At 38.7% G+C, this 19,452-nt stretch overlaps 2 protein-coding genes across 2 annotated transcripts in view; both read right to left on the bottom strand.

Annotated features, from left to right (window-relative positions):
* Window positions 1-742: 742 nt before the first annotated feature.
* Window positions 743-3,879, bottom strand: LOC306899616 (galectin-4-like; the record flags this gene model as incomplete). Its single annotated transcript, XM_079465981.1, has 7 exons — window positions 743-889; window positions 1,006-1,171; window positions 1,285-1,373; window positions 2,385-2,498; window positions 2,621-2,825; window positions 3,655-3,743; window positions 3,835-3,879. The coding sequence occupies 7 exons, from the start codon at window positions 3,877-3,879 to the stop codon at window positions 743-745; spliced, it is 855 nt and encodes a 284-aa protein (XP_079322107.1).
* Window positions 3,880-5,224: 1,345 nt separating this feature from the next.
* ryr1b (ryanodine receptor 1b (skeletal)) overlaps window positions 5,225-19,452 on the bottom strand; it is a gene marked incomplete at its 5' end in the record, with an annotated part of 69,335 nt that continues 55,107 nt past the window's right edge. Inside the window, 19 exons of the mRNA XM_079466496.1 lie at window positions 5,225-6,857; window positions 7,318-7,369; window positions 7,465-7,565; window positions 7,692-7,756; window positions 7,848-8,004; window positions 8,086-8,220; window positions 8,305-8,451; window positions 8,536-8,596; window positions 9,566-9,699; window positions 9,807-9,849; window positions 9,949-10,079; window positions 10,163-10,435; window positions 11,033-11,119; window positions 11,969-12,137; window positions 12,313-12,395; window positions 12,578-13,890; window positions 13,969-14,050; window positions 14,601-14,630; window positions 18,756-18,785. Of these exons, the coding sequence (XP_079322622.1) occupies window positions 6,762-6,857; window positions 7,318-7,369; window positions 7,465-7,565; window positions 7,692-7,756; window positions 7,848-8,004; window positions 8,086-8,220; window positions 8,305-8,451; window positions 8,536-8,596; window positions 9,566-9,699; window positions 9,807-9,849; window positions 9,949-10,079; window positions 10,163-10,435; window positions 11,033-11,119; window positions 11,969-12,137; window positions 12,313-12,395; window positions 12,578-13,890; window positions 13,969-14,050; window positions 14,601-14,630; window positions 18,756-18,785 (3,189 nt within the window). The 3' untranslated portion in view covers window positions 5,225-6,761. The remainder of the gene's footprint in view (window positions 6,858-7,317; window positions 7,370-7,464; window positions 7,566-7,691; window positions 7,757-7,847; window positions 8,005-8,085; window positions 8,221-8,304; window positions 8,452-8,535; window positions 8,597-9,565; window positions 9,700-9,806; window positions 9,850-9,948; window positions 10,080-10,162; window positions 10,436-11,032; window positions 11,120-11,968; window positions 12,138-12,312; window positions 12,396-12,577; window positions 13,891-13,968; window positions 14,051-14,600; window positions 14,631-18,755; window positions 18,786-19,452) is intronic.

A 19,452-nucleotide genomic window follows, 5' to 3' on the forward strand; every position in this document is an offset into this window, starting at 1 on the left:
AAAAGAATGAATAACAGAGATACTGCTGTTGAGATCGACAAGCTTAAAGCTACAAAGAGAATGAAGCCATTATTCATTTGCTATAAGTCATTTGCTTCTTATGCTGCCAGATTGATTATGTCTAGAAAATTAGTTTCACGATGAGAGGAAAAAAGCTTATTTTGTTACTTTAATATAGTCATAATGCAAAAAGAACATGAAATCAAAGACAGAAGATAAACGCAGTGCGTTATGGCCCAGTTTCACAGACAAGGCTTAAGGCTAGTCCTAGACTTAAATGAATGTGTGACCTGTCTTAACTGAATATAATTTGCCCAGAAATATCTTAAAATATATCAGTGTCATTGTTTTGTCTTAAGATGCACACCGGTAATGTGTTCCTCTAAGGCATTTTTATAAAAGCAACATAAATATCTTAATCTAACCAAGGCATAGTCCTGGCTTAAACTAAGCCGTGTCTGTGAAACCGGGCAGGATAAATCTACCATATAAGACTAATCTCAGGGGATATCCAATTGTACACACTAGTGTTATTACATCTTTGACAAAAAAAGTCAGTATTTACGCAACTTTTAGGATGTTTATTTAGTGTATAAGGTTGCATAACATTCACATAATTACTTTGTGTCTTCTGAACGTCTTACATTTGATAACAGATTGGATTCACGTTTATCACCAGTCACAATAAGCATTCAAACTGTAGCTTTTATTTGATAGATTTGCTTAATTCTGAGTTTCGTGCTCAGAAGTGAATATAGGAAATTTGAACATCTCCTTCAATCTCCAGCATATCCACCTGAGTAAATTCCTCGAACCGGTGGAAGAAATCACACAAATGCTGCCCATTCACAAAGATCTTAAACCTTCGGTGCCCAGAGCGAATGGATAGCTGAGAAAGAGAGAGAAAGACAGATCGGTTATGACTGACTTATTTGGTAGGTACCGCAGGTTTATTTAGTGCTTCTGTGTGCATATTCCAATTATACACATAAATAATTAGCTTACATCAAAGTACTGTCCCTCCATAAACGGGTTGATTCCGAGCTCTATCTCCTCCTGTCCCCACATTCCTCCAATCCTACTGTTTCTGATCACAAGTCCATCTCTTATTCTGGGGTTCAGGTGGAAAGCAATGTCACGAGAGAATCCAACCATGAAGTTAACGGCAAACCTACAAAAAACAAGCAGACATTAACACGTCTCCTGCAGCTGTTCAGTAAAGTGATAACTTAATTTAACCAACACATGCGACAATTAAGCTTCATATGCATGCATGACACATACCGTAGTGCTCCATACGGCACCATTCCTCTAACAACAATAGTTCTCTTGCCTGACATGCCTCCAGGTATCGTGTTAGAATATGGTAGAGTCTGATTGAGTGAATATACACAAATATATATAAATAAATGCAACAATACAACATTACACCTCTATATAGGACACATAGGATATACACTATGATGTCATTCTTACAGGGTTGTATATTGGCTGCATTCCCATCACCTGCCATTCAAAGAAATGAACAATTATTGTTTTCATTTGAAATGCTATTGACCAATTTTATATCTTCATATTGTAAAACCAATATACACTGTTCAGCCTCACCGGTAGATTTTCTCCAGGATAACCCATGCCTTGCCCCTGCCATTAAACACAATTTCTTTAGTGAATAAAATAGTAAAGAATCACTGATAATCTCTTGTGTTGGCACATACTATATTTGTTAAGGTGCATGCTAGTTAGATCTAAACTATATTTGAGTGGGAACAAACAGGTCCACTCACCCCCATTCCTCCAGATGGGTATCCTGCCTAAATAGGGTGCAGATATCAATTGATGCATATTGATAAAATTCTATTGAATTAACATATTTTGTTGACACTCACCCCCATTCCTGCAGGATAACCTCCCTGAAAGGTTTAGAACATTATAAAAATATGTAATATAATATGTAAACATAAATTGTATGTCTTGTAATAAAGTCATTTATTTCATTTACTGTGTTACTCACCCCCATTCCAGCTGGGTAACCACCCTAGTGAATGCAACAAGTAGAAGTAAATTCATCAAGAAGTTATTCTGAAAGTATAAATGTGTATATATGCTATGCTCACCCCCATTCCACCTGTGAATCCCTAGAGAAGACCATAGAAAGAAAAGATGGGGTTTTTAGTATAGCTATAGAAATTAGGTTTTGTCAGGGTCACGTGAACCTCATACTGCATTAATGCATTTATGCTCTATTCAATTTAGCTGTATTTTAAAGAAGCATGTATGTTGTGGAACAACATAACTTTGGACTTTCTTTTTAAGCATACATTTATTATCATCAAGTTTGAAAAATCACAACACTGTGTTATGTCGAAAACAACGTTTCTTACCCCGATGACATTGATAGTCTGGATAAACACATCTCCACCAATCTCCAGAGCACAAACTCTCTCTACAGGGATTCTGTGCTGGTAAAAGTGGAACTCCTTCCCATTCACATTGACCTACATTTCAGAGACAGAAAGCGGTGAGTTACACCATCTGACCCTATCAAGAACAAAACTGCTTTTGATTTATTAGGATTAAGAAAAAAACTATAGTTAGCTGTTAACATGCAAACACACACCTGATAGCCTTCAGAATTTACAACTATGACCATCTCAAAATTTTCCTCTCTTCTGAAGGGCATTTTCTTTATTTTCTCCTCCTCCTCCCACACACCATCACGGAAAGTGTTGAAGACCACTTTGTCCCAGAAATCGAAACGTGGATTGAAGTGGAAGGCAATATCAGCGCCTTCAAACTCACCACACTGCAGATTTATATGAAACCTGCATGCAGAACCAAAAAACAAAACTTGTTCAATGTGTTCGTTTTTAATCTTTTTAGTTATTTAATAAAAGGCCGATTTTAGTCGCTTGAAATCAAACATGTTCTGTTGTCTCACTTAACTGTTGACTCAACTAAATCACAATAATGCAATCATACAATAGTTCAGAACACAGTCATTTGATGGCAGTGATTGGTTTAATATCAGATGTTTCATCTGGCTTATACTATCAGCATCTTGCCCTTCCCTGAGACACGAAAAGCAAATCCTATACAAGCACCAACATGCACATTACCGTTGCAGGGGTTTGTTTGACAAGCTTTTGGGAAAGATTGAGAAAGGCCGAAATTACAATTATCTTAATCCACGTATTGACTTCATGTCAATCAATGTGTTGTGTAAGCATTTCATCATTTGACAGTGTTGTACGTACAAGTATGAGACAACGCCCCTAAAATACATGATTTACCCTTCACCGCTAAAATGCTTATCACGCCAGGTTGCAGCAACCAAAACTCAAATATCACTGCATATAACATATAAATAAACACATAAATCCTTTATCCTAGAAATATTAGGGATTCATTCTTTTAAAGAAACATTATAATTACATATGGAAAACCTTTTAATCTTAACCTAAGATATAACGAAATATTTTTCTCCAAAGAGCATTATATTTGAAAGGTGTCAAAGTCATGTTGTCCATCACCTCCAGGTTGATGTTGGATTTTTTTTTAATTGTTATCGATCATGCCATCTTATGAATATCATTTCAAAAGTATAAAACAACCGTTCCATGCGTACTGAACAACAAATAAAGGGTTTTGTACCTGGTGATGCCTTCAGGAACAGCTCCCTGGAGGTAAATTGACATTCCCGGTCTAAGACCTCCACAAATCGGACCGAGGTAGGGGATTGACTACAGAAGTGCCAGGCGATAAACACGATGACCTTAGAATTTTTCTTAAGCAATAATAAAAAGCTTTACATGGATGAAATAAATCACTCACAGGATTGTAGATGGGCTGATAACCTGGTGGAGGAACAAAAGTCATGATGGCTGTATGAATCCTCTCCAGATGAGATGAACAGAAGAGAAGAGAAAAGAGTCTGGGCCTAGCCAAATGCTTGGGTTTATAATGGTCTAATGGTAGGGCTGGGCTACCGTGTCACCACTGATATCAGACTCTGTGCTTAACCGCTATTTACATTAAAACTGTTATCTGAATGAAATTTGCTTTACCCCAAACAAAGAGTGAACAATGAGTGAGGGATGTGTTTTTCATTAGCAGAGGGAGTGCCATGGAAACTTTTCTACTTGGGAGTAACATTCATTCATTCATATTAATATATTACTTAAAGTACGATAATGGTGTTGTTAGGACCATCTGGTAAGATAAAATCATTATTATTTATTAATGTAATGTAATATCATAGATTACAGTAAATGTATAGCACTAATATTATATCTACTGTAAATAATGTTCTCACAGACGTCAAAAAGCAAATATCAGAAATTTTTTGTAGCTATAAATATGATGAGGCTGAAACACGAGGGAGCAGAGGTTTGAACACATTTGTGATTATTCAGTAAAGAAGGAATGGCCTGGATTACACACACAGATGTTTAGCCAAAGCCCTCTAATTCAGGTCAGCATCACTTGCATCACACCGAAAAGAATGAGAATTAAACACATGGGTGGATCCTGGCAAGTTTTATGAGCAATTCCTGCTGTGTAATTGCAGTATTTGTATTAGATAAATACCTGCCAAAAACTAAATAGCCCTTCCGCCCATTTTAACTTTGTCAGACACATGAGTGGGTGAAAGGCTGGTTTGACTTTGTGTGTACTACATATGTACAAAACATTCATATTATTCATGCAGTTTTGCACAGGTACAAACTACAGGTATTAAAAACATGTAAACGTTATTATAGAACTAAAACTATTTTAAGATTTCTGTTAGTTAAAACAAAATAAAATATCAGACATAATATGATTTGGAAAAAATAAATAAACAAAACGAGATTTAAAGAAACGTTGCCTCAGCGATTTAAGTTAATTAAGTACGGGCAGTCAAATTATTGCCTGAAAATAAATAAATAATAAATAAGATAAACTAAAACTGAAATTAATTCAACAGAAATCCAATATAAAAAAAACGAATAAATAATAAATGACAAAAGTAAATAACAAAATAGCTAAAAGTATAATAAAACTGAAACAAAACTTGACTCCGACACTTGATAGACTTGTCTATAAAATCTCTAATAAAGTCAACATAAATAACTACGTATAAGACTTTATTGTATGTAAAAACAACTCAGAAAGAGAACTAACAAGCTAAAAACACACAATAACTTTATTAGCCACCAAAATAAAGAGTTCAGACAGTAGTGCTCTTAAAATATTGTATCTGTTTAATGTGCATTGAAACGCAGCATTCAGGCTGATACACAGTTAGATCTAAAGAGATGAGTACATCTCTCCTCTCTGTGAGCTCTCAGAGCAAAACACACCAAAAGACCTCAACACACACTCATCATGTGCTTTCACAACACGCACGTGTGAGTTTGTTTGTTCATTGTCGCCTGGAGACTTCTGATGCACAAATATCAGAGACCTACGTCTATATACCTCCTCTATATTTGACAGAAAAATAAAGTATGAGACTTTGCCATAAAGAATCATACAAATCTAAAGGCAAAACACATTGTCTTTCTTACACCTATAAGTTATAACATAACTTTTTCACCTTTTCTATTTTTGTGACCTATGTTCTGTTTTTCTCCGAAACAGGTACATCATAAATACTCACTTGTTACAGTTCAGAGACAACTCCAGCAAAAATATATAATCTATGTATTTAAGTTGATACAATAAATTTGCTATTTCAGCATTTCAGCATAATTTACTTGTCATGATCTTAAAAGACAGTAAAGCAACATTTTTCTGCACACTCACTTTTGAAGAACCCATGTAATGATACTGAAACACATGTGCATAAAGCCACAGTGTTTCCATCCCATAATCAGAGTAAAAGGACATTGTCTTATACGTCTAGAGAGAAAACGATTGACCCAAGAACTATCCCCGCCTCTATATTTGATACATCATTGTATAGCTGGACACCATTAAAGTGGATAAGTTTGGCATGGATATAGTATTTCATTATAAGACTCTAGAGTGCAAAACAGGTGGCATCACATTTTTAAAAAGTCAGACTCACAAGACCACAGACAGACAGACCACTGCAAATTACATTTATAAGAATTTTAAATCAGGAGGGAGAGATGTCTTGGGCCTCTGTTATCTTATATTATCCTTTTAAGAATAATATGATATCACGTTATCACAAAATGTTGTCACGTTGGCACAAGGTGCCAGGTAAAAAGCCTGGCTTCATATATGTGTTGCTGCCACTCATATGGCTATATTTCTGTGGTATACACAAATAAATAAACAAAAGCTATATTATACACGCTACAATTAAAAGTTATGAACACCTAGTACACATAAAAGATCGCTACACACTATCATTGACTCATATTAAAATCATACTTCAAGCCTCATTTTACTGGATGTTAAGATTCAACAATAGGCACTGAGATGTTTTTAGATTCACATTGACACGGACAAAACGGAGAGGAAAGGCTTTGTTCAGGGGTTGTTGGTTCATTTAGACTTCATTTGATTTCTTAAGTCTTTTTTGGAGAAGGCCATTAAGTGTGTATGTACAATTAAAAATTCTCTTTCTCATTTAGTCAAACACAAGTGGGAAATTACAGGTTTTATGTTATTTAAGAGGGTTCGTGCAGTCAGTGTGATGTGATGAATTTAGTCAAGGCTACATTCGGTCATTCGTGATCCCTTCTTCTTCACACTTTTCCTGAACTCATACTCATACACAGACATACGCTCTTCAGGATGTAGAGTTAGCCAAGCTGATCCTCGTATTGCTTTCTGAAACAGTCACCAGCGGGGAAGAAATCCCAACATCTCTCCTGATACATCTTCCACACATAAGACTCCTATAAAGAGAGACCAAAAATAAGATTACACATTACATTAAGGTACACAAATTCACCATTAACTACTTGCTTATTAACATATATATTGGTTGTATATTAGTATGCATTAAGCACATATTAATGCCTTATTCTGCATTGCCTTATTCTATATCCCTTAATCCTTCCCTATACCGAAACCTAAAAACTACCTTATAAGCAGTACTTAGGTTTTTTTTAGGCAAATGTCTTAGTCAACAGTTAGTAAATAGTGAGAATTGGTCCCTATTCTAAAGTGTGACCAAAAATAATTTGAATTTAAATGATTTGAAATAAGAAATTTCAAAATGTAATTTTAATCTACCGTAGTGTTAAAAATTCACTTTTTTCACAAATTATGAATGTAAACAACGTAATTTTTGTTTTCAATAGTATTAGAAGTAACGAAAGAAAATGATAACAGAAACATAAAAGCAACACTGACCTGTCCTGTGTGCTCCGTTTCATCTTTATTGATTAAATACATCAGGAAGAACCTGTAGTTTAGGAGACAGAGAGATTCACAATGAGAACACAGATTCTTTTTATCTCAGTGCTGCTGAATACATTCAAATGTTTAAAATCCACTTACATGTAATTGGCTAAATTGTGCTCTTCCATCGTATGCGTCTCAAAGCCGTGCGGAGTCGAGTCAAAGTAGTCGCTTCCAATTCCACAAATGAAGCACTTAGTCTATAGAAACACAAGATTAATCCAATTCACTTTACATCAAGAACAAGTTGGCCGAGTATTCTCATCCGTGTCTGTGTGCTTTTAAATAAATATGATTTTGCTCTAATGCAGAGAGAGCGCTCATACCTCCATGTCTTCTCTGACCTGCTCCTGCTGATCTCTCAGCTCACCGAAAGCATCAATAATCAGACCTGCACACAACGCAAATATCATTCATGATAGATATCACGTCAAAACCAGCATCCTTTTAACACCACAGCTGGACCTTGAGTTGGTCCTCACCCTGAATGATAGCCAGCAGAATGACAATCACGAAAAAGAAGAAGGTGATGTCAAAGACCACACGATAAAGCTCGTAGTCGTCCCCGGCCGGATCCTCGATCTCGTCTCCTATACCGCCACCGGCTCGCACACCCACGTACATGTGGAACAGATAACACTGAGAGAGAGAAGATTGGCCATTAGATGCACAGGTTTGGAAAACGACAAGCTGGAGCAAACACACATGTGTAGCGCTTACAGTCATCATGTCATCACACTTCATATCCGGTTCATCTTCGTCCTCGCTCATGTTGTAGAACTTGCGGAAGAAGTTAAAGGCCACCACGGTGTAGAGGTAAACCACCACAGCCAGCAGACCCACTGTCATCAGCAGCTAAACCACAAACCTCATCAGCATTAACAATTGCTTGTAATGTAATGCACTACAAGTCAAATATCAGAAGAAATTTCACTGTACCTGTTTGCCATTGTGGGTTACGGAGGACAGAATGGTGCGCAGGGTTTTAACTCCCATGGCGATATCCAGCAGATGGCAGGCATAGAAGAAATTATTGTAGTGGCCGAGCAAGGACATAACCGTATACCAGACTAAGTACAGGAATGTCTGTGAAAGAGCACAACAACAATCTAGATTAATATAAACACATTTCCATCTATTGAGAATATTGCAAACCAAGTTCAAACTCACGTTATCAGTGAACACGACGCCGAGTTTCCAGATCTGGTACTTGATGTCGATAGAAGTCAACCTGCAGATTCATTAAATGATGTTCATATTGCCAAAGAGAATCTTCATCCCTTTTCATAATAATCATAATTGCCCTTACAAAAATAAGTATGCTTTCAGGTAATTGTATTTAATGTTCTTAAGTCAAGTTTATTTCAAAAAATATTTTCTGTATTAAGTATACTAATGTATAACTAGTAGTATACTTGTAAGTGTACTATTTTATTATTACTTCGGACTAAATTGGCCCACTTTTCGGTTTATTAAAGTATATTTTTAAGTATGCTTTAATTTAAAACTAGTAATACAACTATACTACAAGTGAACTTATAGGTATCCTGATAGTTGGCTAGTTTCATGGGTCACACTTCAGTATAGGGGGCAATTCTCGCTATTAACAAACCATTATTTACGACTTTTTCCACAATAAACTCTTTATTCATTTGTTGCTTATTAATAGTTGGTAGTAGTTAGGTTTAGGTATTGGGTAGGAATAGGGATGTAGAATATGGTCATGCAGAATATGTGCTTTTTAAGAACTAATAAACAGCCAATCTGCCAATAATAGGCATGTTATTAACAACTAGTTAATAGTGAGAATGGCCCCTTATACTGAAGTGTTACCGTTTACCGTAGCACATTTTTAGTAGATGACACTCTACAATCAGTAATCTACTAGATTTGTAGTTGTCATACTGTAAGTATATATTCTTAAAGTGAACTTAACCCCATACTTTAACTTATTATTTACACATTATTATGGTACTTTAGGCTTCTCAATCGTAAACACAATGACACGTCAAGTACAGTTAGAATACTTCATAAGACTTTAAGTACAGGCCAAGTACACTTAAGGACGCTTGACCTATACGGACAGAAAAGTCTTTCTGAGAAAAACATAAAAATAGACTCAGAGTATACTTTTGTAGTTTAAAGTTTAAAAGACGTATACTACGCTTGAATAAACGTCTTGTGTATATAGTATCTGTACCATGTCAACATCGAGGTATCAGGCTGAGGTTTCTTCCCGTGTGTCATAGCGCTGACATCGAGAGACGCCAGATCCATTCCCAGTAGCTCAGCGATTCTTTCTCTACCGTAGATGTCACCGTACTTCTCTAGCACCTATAAACCAGACACACCACTTACTATCACTACATGCAAGAATCATTCAGACAAACAATTGATGCGTCGACTTATCGATTCCTCAAACAAAAACGATTGGTCCTGACCTTTCTTTTCACAAATTTGTCCCAGTAGTTGTTTGGGAAAGACCTGTGCAGAAGATTAGAGAATGGCATTTTAAAAGTTAATACTTATTATTATTATTATTATTAATGTTAATACAGTACGATACAGTTGTTTCTCTCTTACTGTGTATTGAGGACGAGTCTGTCCCACTGGCCCTTGATATCATCATCCTCCGGCTGCTCAGTCACATACAGACCATCAAACTCCAATTTACGAGCCAGTTCCTTTTCTCTCTTAAAGATGACGAGAGGAACCTGGACACATAAAAATACTCTTTGTTAAACCTAAGTTCATCCAAAACTGTGAATTTATGGACACCCTACAGTGAGCTCCTGACCTTCAGACAGTTGTAGCCAATGATACACAGGAAGGCAATGACGGAGTGTAATATAGAAAAGAAGGCCATAGAGGGTTCCATGTATCCAGTGCTCTCCTCCAGGAAATAATAGACATATCCTTCATCATCATCTTCCTCTCCATTCTCCTCCACTCCTGAACCTTCAGCCTCTCCACCAGAGCCTTCAAACACACCAGAGCCTTCAAATACACCAGAACCCTCAAACATAGCAGAACCCTCCAACTCCTCCTCGCCAGGGGGGCTTTCACGAACCTAAAGGACACATAAATCATTACAGCCACTTACATGGTAAATAAAGTAACTGTAACAAATTATGAAAGTTAAGCATTTCCAACCTAATCTCATAGGAATTTGAAATTATTTTACAATACAATTACAATTATATTTTATGATAAAGAAAGGTTCTTTAAATATTTAATGTTTTTTATGGAACCATTTAGACAAATAAGTTTTGTCAATTGTTCTGTGAAACACCTTCATTTTTAAGAGTTACACTGGGTTCACACCAAACGCAAATTAAGTGTTTTGCGCGAGTGAATTACATGCAAAGACGCGTATAGATGCAAACTCGTGGCGGGCGGTGCGATTGACACAAATTGCAAAATTGTCACTTCGCATTACTCACGTGAAGATCACAAACTTTTCCTGTGAGTAATAAAGAGCGTGGAACGCAATTGTTCGTGTTTGGTGTGAACCCAACATGAAGTTGGCCAATGCTTCCTCGACAGTGGCGTTAGGTTTAGGGGAGGGGCTTCAGTATGACATATTCTAATAAAAGCACGTTTTTGTATGCATTGAATTCATAGATATTAGCCACCTCATAAAATAGTTACGTTACATTGTACTGACCTTGTAGAAGAGCAGAATGAAGTTCAGTGCAAAGGCAATGAAAAGAGCCAGGAAACGTAGATTGTAGAAATTACGAGCCAGGTAGTTCTATGAAGTGAAAAGTGGAACATTTTAGGTGCTGTTAGAATTTATTACAACGTACAAAAACATTTATGATTTCTACTATGGGGTCACAATACACAGGTATTGACAATAACCGTGAAATGCAATGCCATGATTATCAATATAGTGTTAAGTAAGGGATAATGTACAGTCAGCCGGTTGTTATTGCAGAAATAAGCCTCGACAATGTGATCAGGACATGACGTGAAGGGTCTTGTATCACACTGAATGGTACGAAACTACGTATAAATGTCACGAACAGGCAATTTTGTTTAATCATTTGTAAATAGAGTGTCATATATGCTATTAAAAGACATATAATTATTTCATAAAATAATGATTTGCTGCATCCGGGTTACCGTGTGTTATTAGTTTTGAGAGGTTGTTAACGAACCTGCAAATGATTGGAGACTGGCCAATCAGAATCAAGCATTCCAACAAGCCGTGTAATAACAATACACAAATGATAATAATTCAGATAATAAATAATAATATTTTAATTAATACAAATTCTGTCATCATTTACTCACCATCTTGTCATTTCAAACCTGTATGACTTTCTTTCTTCTGCAGAGCACATAAGAAGATATTTTGAAGCCAACAGAAAGTCATACAGGTTTGAAATGACAAGAGGGTGAGTAAAAGATGACAGCATTTTCATTCCTCGGTGAACTATCACTTTACGTGTTAGTTAAAGTGTCTCTTTCTGTCTCCCTACATTCTTATTTTGAGTGTGTTTCCTTGGCCCTTGTGACAGCCTTCAATTCCACACGACTGTTATATTTGTACAATTAGTAAATACAACAAATAAATAACAGTGTAAAAGGTATTCACCATGAACTTGTTTCTTTGGACTTCAAGTTCATTCCAAATTTCAAAGCCATGTCCTTCTTCCTTCTTGCCTTTCTTTGTTTTAACCTTTGCCTTTATTTCCTCTTGCTCTTCCGTTTTCTCCTCCAGTTCAGCTTCAGCCTCCTTCTCAGCTTTCTCTCCATTTTCAGCACTTTGTTAGACAGAAAAGTAATGAGTAAGAACAGTCTGGGCGAAAACTTGTGTGGTAGCGAATAACATATGTGTTTCATTCGTGATAATTATGATTTTACAAATCTTGACATGATATCCTGAAGTTAAACACATATAACCATTATGCTTGAATCTATGATTGGTGATTAACTCACTCTGCTTTCTCAGGCTCTGGGACTGGTTCTTCTTTTTCTACTTTCTCCTCCCCTACCACCTCTACCTCTGCTTCTTCACCCACCTTATAAAAAACATCCAGGAGATGGCAACCACACGTAGATTATTATGGTGATAAAGTCTCTCTATTTTACATAATCAAGTAGAAAGATAAAATGTATGTGCAGGAATATTTCACATGCTGGATGTTTATTTCAAATGATGTTGTGGGACTACAAGCACTAAGTTCTTTTGTCTGTGTCTCACCAGCTTTCTCTTCAGCAGTGGGCTTCCTTCTGGAGTCGGAGGTTCCTCTGGCTCAGTTTCACCCATGTCTCCAAGTCCACCATGTGGCCCAAACCCAGTCCTTTCCCCATCAACTTCTTCTCCATCTTCCTCCTCCGCCTCTCCTCCTCCCGCTCCTTCCTCGCCCTCTCCGGTTCCACCAGACTCTTGAACTTTTCTCGCTCCTGGCTCAGGGGGGAGGTCGCCGTGCACCTCGTCCTGAGTTGGGTCGGGCATGTTAGTCAAAATCTCGGTCAACGTCATCTTCTTCGCTCCCTCCACCAGGCCTCCTCCGAAGAGGGTGTTCCAGATGAGCGTGAAAAATCCTTTGCAAACGCTGTAGATGAAATGGAGGATTCCAAAGAGGACAGTGTAGAGGAACATCACCAATCCAACAACCATGTCCTTGATGGTCATCTTCCTGATTTTACGGTACCGGCGTCTGAGATTACGGAAAGTGAACAGGCTTAAGAAGCTCACAATGCTCTTGATGAAGTCGGCAAACGCTGAGCTGGATTCAGCCGGTGCTTCTCCATTTCCTTCCTCTCCATCTCCTTCTCCGGTTCCTCCACCTCCACCTCCGCTCTCCTCTTCATCTTCCTCGTCCTCATCTTCAAGCACTTCTTCCTCCAGCTCAGAGATCTGCGAGGCGATGTTCATCTCAAAGATGGTGTCCTCGCAGAAGTTCACGAACATCTCCATCTTCTCCGATTCCCCACCCTCGTTGACCACATCGAAGATAAACTGCCTCTTCGACTCTCTGACCTGTGGCATCTCCCACTGGTTGCGATTGGCTTCACTGATTTCAAAGTATATACGTTCAATCCGCTTGCTAGCACCCATGATCTCAATACGGCCCAGGAAGGGGCGGAAGTAGTTCAGCACGCTCTCGGCCTGCCCCAAGAAGTTCTGCAGGCGAGTGTCATGAGGAACATGCTCGGATAGGTTGGTAAGCAGAACGGCAATGTTGAAGCCGATGTCTTTGGCAGGCTCCTGGAAGCGATCTGCAAACTCCTCGAAATTTATCATTTCGTTCTCATCGGCCTCCGAGCAAGACAGGAGGAACTGGATCTCAGATGGTGTGTACTGCTTCTGACTGTCCATAGCTTTGGAGAAGTCCTTCTTGGAGATGAGGCCACGGGGGTCGGTCACGTAGTCACGGAATGCGTCTGATGCCACAATATCCTTCAGTTTAAGGAACATGTCGAAGAACTTGAGAATCATCTCCACGTTGCTGGATGACTCAACGAGCATGTCTACCATCTGGCGAGCGATGGTGCCATTCACAATGTTGCCTGTGAAATGTTATCAAATGGCTTAGCAAGATAATATATCACAGTGTAAATGAAATCAAACGGATAGAGACCGCTTACCCTCCAGTAGAGAGAGAAGCATGACCACCATGTCCTTTTGCAGATCAAGCAGCTCCTTCAACAGACCAATTTGACTGGAATCCTGTGGTCACAAAAACAAAATACCACAGAGTTATTCACATGTTCTCCCTCACTTTATGGTTTAATTTATTTGGTTTCAATCATCTAAATAGCTTGAACCAAGAGTATTGTTGTTTTTTAAGGCATAGTTCACCCAAAAAGGACGATTCTGTCATAATTTATTCATCCTTGTTCATCCAAAACCTGTATGTGACTCTTTCTTATGTCGAAGACAAAAAAAGATTTTGAGAAATGTCTGAGTGGATTTGTGTTCATCAAATGAGTCAATAGGAGCCAGTGTTGTTTGGTTACCAGCATTCTTCAAAATATATTTTTTTTTCTTCTGCAGAAGAAAGCATACAGGCTTTAAATGACATAAGGGTAAATAATATAAGATTATTGAGTGAACTATATATTTTAACTACATTCAATTAATCTCTATAGAACAATTAATGCAGTCAAAAAACAGCTATCCTACACCAGAATTTTCAATGGCATAACTAGCATCTCTTGCAAAGGTTTTTGAGGGGGCAGGAGTTCGCATTTCTGAAACTGTCCTGTTCTTAGCTTACCTCAGCATGTGTTCTATTCCAAAAATGGTCCTTGGTTTGCATTTATGAACAAACACAAAAAAGCATCACATACCTATGTACACTATGGAGGAACTAATTCATGGACATACTGTATATAGAGTCACAGAAGAGAAGCAGCGCCAAATGTCCAATATCAAAGAACAGAGTTGATACCGGTGCGTAGATCCAAAAACTATTACCCAAAAAGAAAAAGTAAAAGCTACTTCTTATTCTCGCATTATAGGGCGAAGGACATAAGAGATTATCTTGTAAAATCAGATACCTTAACGTAAAATAAGAAAATAAATCCTATTGGGAATGAAGTAAGATTCTTTTCCTGTTAAAAATGTGCCCCTTGTAAATATATACGGAGAAAGCAGGTGTCTTTCAAGAGCTTCGTGACATATTGTATGTATCGTATTAGACAATTTACCACTTGTGCATCCACTAATGTAATTTCTATGTTTAGTTGTGTGTGTAATAAGCAATATGTGGGAAAAACTAACAGATCGACCAGAACGCGCATTATTGAACATATGAGCTTCTTCATGAGAATATCATGGATATTCAATTTGAGATCTTTATATCCCCTAAAGTATATGTATAAGAAATGGCTAGAAATATAAATAGTTTTACCAAATATTTTTTTTGCATTTTAATGTGGTTCTGCTTCATATGTTTGAAGTTTTTGTAGTGAGGAGTTTTTATCTTAATATATGTATATGAACCTATTAAGGTGAATTTGATGTGTTGTGTGCCTGTGCGCATATTGTGATGTCCATGGTAAAGATTGATATTTTAATGGGTGCCGGTGTGCACTAATCGATGTGGCACAAGGAGGTGTAAGCCCTGCATATAACCGTGTGCAGATTTTAACTTTTTCTTTTAGCATAGAGTATATGGATAAAGGAATGTGACAAGAAAAGCCAGAAAGGTACCAATACTACCTCAAACAACAATGATCTATGAGATTAAAGGGATAGTTTACCCCCAAAAAAATAATTGTACTGAACAACAGCGTTAGCAATTGACTTGGTTTTGTGTTCATAGAAGTCAACAGTACCGCAAATTTTTGGTTAACAACACTCTAACAAACTATCGTACTCTGTTACTAACATAAGCTTGGTTTCCTGAGATACGGGAACGAGTGCTGCGTAGCAGGACGCTGTGGGAAAACTCATTTTTCTCAGATGACTGAAGCTTTTTTCAATAGCGTAGTGAAAACTGCATGGCCATTGGTTTGTGAAAAGTAAAACTTTAAACCAATGGCAGCGAAGATGCACAGACCTATGGCGATGGCACCCGCCAAAAGGGGCAGGGCTTATGGCAATATAAGCAGACACATCACCGTAGGGTCCTCAGGTTACTTCGACTCAAGTGACGACAATATGCAGCTTGTAAGCACGGCCAGTATAATCCCACCGTGCTACAAGAGGAATGAAAAACACCAGTTAGTCCCGGAGCTGGGGCTCGGGGACAGGGTATGGAACAGGGAATCCCTGCTGAAGGCGGAAAAGCCAAGCTAATAGGTGGCCTAATCCGGTTGATCGTCCCAACAGTTTGCTAGGTGCTGGTGTGGTTTGGAGAAACCGTGGTCCAGCAGCCTAATCTTAAGCAGAAAGGACACGGGCCTGCAAGGAGTAGAGAGCACCTGCCTTGGTACATAGCCATGCCTTGGTTTGAGGACTGCCTTGGAGTCGTTAGGCCCAAATTCAAGACAGGAGGGGCTCACAGAGAGCGCCTGTAGGACGCCCACAAGCTTTATCTATGCTAGAGCAAGAATCAGAGTGCTTTTAAGCGTTAGAGAACGGAGATCCACAGATTGCAGAAGCTCGAAGGAAGAACTCTTCAGAGCCCTCAGGACCGTGGGCAGATCCCATGTGGGAACTGTAAGGGGACGAGGGGGCCGTAGCAGCCTGGAGCCCTTCAAAAAACGATCATGTCGTTCTTGCCCACTGCTTTGCCCGCAATGGGGACATGGAAAGCTGAAACTGCTGCCACATAGACCTTGAGCGTGGAAGGGGAACGGCCCTTATCCAGCAACTCTTGTAAGAAGGACAGTATTAACGATGTATCACAGGACACCGGGTCTGCGCCGCGTGTTGTACACCAGGCGGAGAAGATGGACCATTTGAGGATATAGAGCCGTTTAGTAGACGGAGCTCTAGCCTGAGATATCGTGTTCAGAACACCCTCGGGGAGGACTCTAGGGTCCCATAGAGAAGCCAAAGGTGCAGATCCCACAGGGCTGCTACGAGCAGCTGACACAGTTCCGTGACCCAAGGCTGGCTCTGACACAGTGGGGCTATGAACAACATGTCTGAGATCGAGGATGGGGTCGAGGCCGCCATCCTTCTTGGGTACGAGGAAGTAGCTGTTGTAGAAGCCCGACTTGGTTTGGTCTGGTGGAACTGGTTCTATGGCTCCATTGTCCAGTAAGTTCCTCAACTCTGTGAGCAGAAATTGTGAATTCACACTCTGCACTCAGGTGGGGATCACCACGGGGAATCGCGGGGGTCTTTGAGCGAACTGGAGGGAATATCCTTGAGATATTATTTCCAGGACCCAAAGGAAACCCCGGGGATGGACCGCCAGGCCTTGGCATGTGTAGCAAAGGGTTGGATGCAATGAGGAGGTACGCCGCCTTTTGGGGGCTTGACTCCGAGGAGAGTGGAAGAGGAAGGTAGCTCTTTTTCTGACAATGTTTGTGTTTTATTGAATTTTTCCAGAACCATTCGTCCAGGCGGCTGCGAGCGGGTTCTTCTGGAAAAATTCAGAGACCACTCCAAGCCTAGCTCATCCACAGCCTTTGTGAGGACCTGGAAAAGCTCGGAGTCCACACCCGGCATGGGTTCACTGTGCTCCACAGACGGTATGGGGGGGGGTCAGATACTGAGCCCAACAGCTCCTCCGTGTCTGAAGTCGCTAGCGACATGCTGTCGTCTTCCTCAAGTTCGTTTCCACCAAATGAGATCGTGCTGATCAGGCTGGGAGAAATGAACCTGCAAAATGTCTCTCTGTGGAGAAGTTGAGGCGAAAAAGTCATCGGAGAAAAAGTAGTTTTCCTTTAGCGTCTTGCTATGCAGGACGAGTGACGTATCGTTTGGGAACTTCTTCTGTGTTCTGTAGAAGAAAGAAAGTCATACTGGTTTGAAATAACAAACGGGTTAGTAAATGATGGCAGGATTTTCAATTTTGAGTGAACTATCCCTTTAAAGGAGTAGCGAAACGATTAGTCATTTTCCATGAAAACCAAAAAATTATATACTTTTTAAACATAAATACACGGCATGCACTGCCTCAACATGACTTCAAATACTATATTATCATGTTTGAAAGGTTATGCGTGACATAGATTTGAAAATAATTAAACATCCCTGATATGCACACAAACTGACCATTTTAAACAATAATCTTGCACAAAGTCTTTCAACATCCAAGAAATTTTGAATGGTCTTCTTTCTCCACACTCGTAAACACTGTGTCGGAACTTCCGCTTACGTCACGCGTAAACTTTCCTGCGTGGCCACGCTACATGGATGCACTCTAAGCAGGGCAAGCCATATACAGTGTATTAATGTTTAAAATATATATATATGAATTATTGTTTTCTTGGAAAATTACCAATAGTTTCACTAGACAACACCGTTATTCATCGGCTGTTGTCGTTTAGAGCCTTTTAAAGCTGCAATGAAACTGAAATTTAGACCTTAACCAAAAGTGCATTACATGGATCAGAACCCTCAAAGCTTTCTTTAAAAGCCTCAATTTGTTTAAGACAAAAGAAATAAACACACAGACGGCTTTTATGGCATGTGGGTGAGTGAATTATCATGACATTTAAATTTGATAGTGAACTACTCCTGTAAGCATAACGAGTCCCTCCCTCAGTGAGGACCCAGTGATGGGAAAACTGATGTGAGAAATTCTCTTCATTTAAAACGAATGAAAACAGACGATTTCAAATGTAGTTGTCTAATAAGAATCTAAACATACACCAAAAATATCTGTGAAGTTCATCCCTGGCAAAAATATTATCAATAACATATGTGCCGACACGGATGCAATATGGCAAAAACAGGCAGCGGGGGAGAGAGGATATGTAGGAAGCAGCGCAGAAGTGTGTACGATACAAGCAAAGACAAGAATCCTTACGCTATTTCGAAGTCCAAGATCAGGGTGCATCTGGCGGGGTTACACATCAAAATAAAAACAATTTTAACACATTTTTGTATTGATCTCATCTCCCCTCTCAGACACTTTCACCAATTCATGGCTACATAAAAATACATAAAAAGTTTGAATGAAACAGCAAGGAGCAAAGCTGCTTGATATAAAAATAAAATTATTTATGTGCTTAATTTAGAAAACAACTAACAAAACAGTTACGTTGCTCTTTTTAGGTCCTTGCCTATAAGGTAAAACACATATCACTGGGTGGGTTAAATTTAGACAAATTCATTGGCAGTAATCTGAGTAAATAATCTGTCTACTATTAGTTACACTGACTAATGAACTGTGAAAGCAGGAGAGATTTGATATTGAGAAATACAAAAATGCACTGGATACGTGGGGCCAGATGTGTAACAACATTACAACAGAATCAAACAACACCACAGAAAGGTTAAAATAACAAGACATGGTTAAAAGTTACTTTTTTAAAGATGCATTTACACTCAAAGCACAGTCCATACATCACACTACTGAAAATGAACACATCTACATACTTTCTGTGTCAAGTAAACTGCAATATATAAATGTGATAAGTCCATTATAACCAGATAGATTTGGTTCAAAACTGGTGTTTGTGATGAATTTAAAATGGCTTGGAAAACAAGGCCCAGAAGATTGA

Source organism: Barbatula barbatula (assembly GCF_947034865.1).
Source record: "Barbatula barbatula genome assembly, chromosome: 10".
NCBI lineage: Eukaryota > Metazoa > Chordata > Actinopteri > Cypriniformes > Nemacheilidae > Barbatula > Barbatula barbatula.